We start from the raw sequence: 2,968 nt of genomic DNA on the forward strand, positions 1-2,968 counted from the left end.
ACAATAAAATGAAACGTGTCAGACAGGGAGGGCGGAGTGTTATGGTAAAACAAACATGGGTCGCCACCATTCGAAGAATGAGCGAAGCTCCCGTCACAAGTTCATGCTGACGTTCATTGTTACTTTGTTACAGACAGGGTAAACAGTGACCACTCATCTCACTTACGATTTGTGTATGAGTTCTGGCTTATGGGTTATGAGGGATCACACGCTTCCCTCACCAGCAAGCTGGAAATTGGTACCTATTGGTCAACAGTGGGAGGGGCCTACGCAACAAGACCGGTTGGAGAACTACCTAACAACAACGACAGGTGATTAAATTATGACGGCTCGCCCACAACGCCAGGGGTCAATGCACAATTTATGACAAAACGAAAAGGAGTCATTAAGGTGGCCGTCTAAGACAGGTGTTATTGCTTGGTGTGATAGGGGTTGTGTGTTAAAATATGGTGGCCGCGGCGGACAGGTGCCTGTTTTACACAGTTAAATTATATCGAAAAAATGCAAGGGGGGAAATGGAAAGTGGCCGTTTGTACAGGTGGCTGTCAGGACAGGTTCGGCTGTATATAGTAAAAAACCTGTCAGATGACGAAAGCGTGCGCTTGAGCAGAGCGTGCTTTTGTATGGCATGCTTTTAGGTGGAGACTACTATAATTTAATGAGAACAAAAATCCAGAAATTACTTGCCTCTATTGCTTTCTGCATGACACCGGCCATTTCATCTATTTTGTCCATCAAATGGCACATGGAATCCTGGAAAACACAATATAATATTAGTAGTAGAGTACAAATGAGTTGACTGGAATCTCAATTTTACTCATGGTGTCACAGTGAAGAAGCTTTATCAGTAACAAACATAAATTTCCATCTGTATTATAAGTCAAAGAAACATGGATTTTACCATAGCCAAATAAAATGAAGAAAAACAATTCCAAAGCATTAAGAAAACACGACAAAGCAAATAAAATTTAAAAAACCTTATGAATTTCCTTGTTCAGGTAGATATGAAGCCATTTGAAAATAATATTGCCTGACAATAAAATTGGTTAGGAATTTGGACCAGTCTTATTTAACAACTGCATGTAATAAATACACAATTTGATAAATTTGCCGTTATGACAGACCAAATATACTACATAGCTTGTTTCAACTTCAGACACATTAAAAAACGACACCATAACAGTCAACAAACTGGAGAAGGAAAAAGAACTAACAGCATCCTGCAACACTGACCTGTTGACAGAGATAAAACAATATAACATTCATATATATATACCTTGTCTGCTGACTCTTTGTCATGAAGAGCTCTCTCTAAACGATTGCCGTGAAGGAGTTTGACAGTGTGCTCTCTGTATTTCTGCATGATCAGCTCCAAAGCCGACTGATGCTCCTCTAGCGTGGCTTGAAGTTCTCGGTTCTCCTGTTGCAGTTCGCGAATCTGGCGGTTCTCTTGTGCAATGCCCAAGACAAGCGTAGAACGTGGTCTGTGTTTGGCTATCTCATTCAGCTCGGTGATGTCGTCTTGATACTGCCAAACAGAGACACAAATCAAATAGTGCGCACAGCAACGTTATCAGTGAATAACACCAAAGTTCTAGATCTTTTTCAACCTTGAAAGGTTTGTTTTAGAAGAGGTTATACGGCGCTCGCAACTGCATAAAGTCATATGAGCGACAGAAGATTAGAGGTGTTACAAGAGAGTAACAAACACAAAAAAGAAGGAGGGGAGATAAGGACGATAGATGTTTGACAGGAAAGAAGAAGCAGCAAACCTCACAAGAGCACCCTCCAAACACCACAGCGGCAAATCAGTCATAAGGGGCCCTGGGTGGGGGGTGTCCAGATTCCCTTTTATGAGGCAAGCATGCAAGACAAAACTTTTGCAGGAATCAGTTCACATTTGGGACTCAAAGTAGAGGGAAAAACTGAAAGACAATATGTACTCGAGTCGGAGTTGGATAGACTGGTGGCGCAGGTTGCAGTGATGCTGAAACTTTCATAGTCTTGAAAATAGCTTACACATAACTCTACTCATCTATGCAAAAGGCGCACGTTTTCATACAGTAACAACGATTGACTTCGATAGCATATATATATGAGCCTTTGCCAATAGGTGGGGATTTCTTCATATACCTTACAAAATCCTTTCCAATTCCAATAAAAATGGAGCTACAGCTTTGAAAATTGTATATGTTGTGCTTAATGTGATATTTCAGCTATGGGAGCATCGAAATGGCAGTCGGGCCATCAAAAGAAATCTTACAAATATTTTTAGTTCTGAAATTCATATATTTTTAGAATGCAAACGTGACACGTCGAGTTCGTACTCTTTCTGTCAACAAGTACAACAATAAAATAATAGCTGAGAAACTCGTCCTTCTATACTTTAACTTTAAGTACTACCATAACTACATTATTTGTGGTGCTATATCAGGAATAATGATATCTGCAGCTGTTTTTCCTTTGTGAGCCTTCTAGATTTTCATTTTCGAGCATAACTTGTGTAGTCATTTCGGAAGGTACCTTTGACTCCCCGTGACTTAATTTCAATGTAAGACGGCGAGAAGAATAACGATGGATGAGACTAATCCATTTAAGTTTTCTATGTCGTCATCAAATCTTAACATGTTATGTTACAAAATTTTAACCAAGTAATGATTAACATCCCACTGCATTCCAATGGTCAAGTAGTGGTAGATCTAGATGCAACCACGCCTACTTGGCAAGATGTCAACGAGAGAAAAAAGAAATTCTGTAGCGTGAGAGAAGTTTGTTGACCCCGACAAACGACAGTCCCCGACACACGTGCTACTCACATGTACAAGGTCATGTCCCGTGATGCGAACGAGCGTTTTAAAGTTCCACTGACAGGTCTTGACGATGGGCCCGACTAACTAGAACTCAAGCGAAGCTTGCTTTTAAAGCAATGGCAGAACAACCAATTGATTATTCTTCAGGCCTTAATCAT

The 2,968-nt window shown here is 40.4% G+C and overlaps 1 protein-coding gene across 1 annotated transcript; it reads right to left on the reverse strand.

Annotated features, from left to right (window-relative positions):
* Positions 1–638: 638 nt before the first annotated feature.
* On the reverse strand, positions 639–1,555 carry LOC101860952 (FGFR1 oncogene partner 2 homolog; the record flags this gene model as incomplete). The annotated part of the gene is made up of 2 exons (XM_005113449.2): positions 639–753; positions 1,277–1,555. Coding segments are annotated over 2 exons (384 nt in total), but the record flags the coding sequence as incomplete, so codon positions are not given.
* Between the last annotated feature and the right edge of the window lie 1,413 nt (positions 1,556–2,968).

The sequence above is a fragment of the Aplysia californica genome, unplaced genomic scaffold, assembly GCF_000002075.1.
Source record: "Aplysia californica isolate F4 #8 unplaced genomic scaffold, AplCal3.0 scaffold02485, whole genome shotgun sequence".
Lineage (NCBI taxonomy): Eukaryota > Metazoa > Mollusca > Gastropoda > Aplysiida > Aplysiidae > Aplysia > Aplysia californica.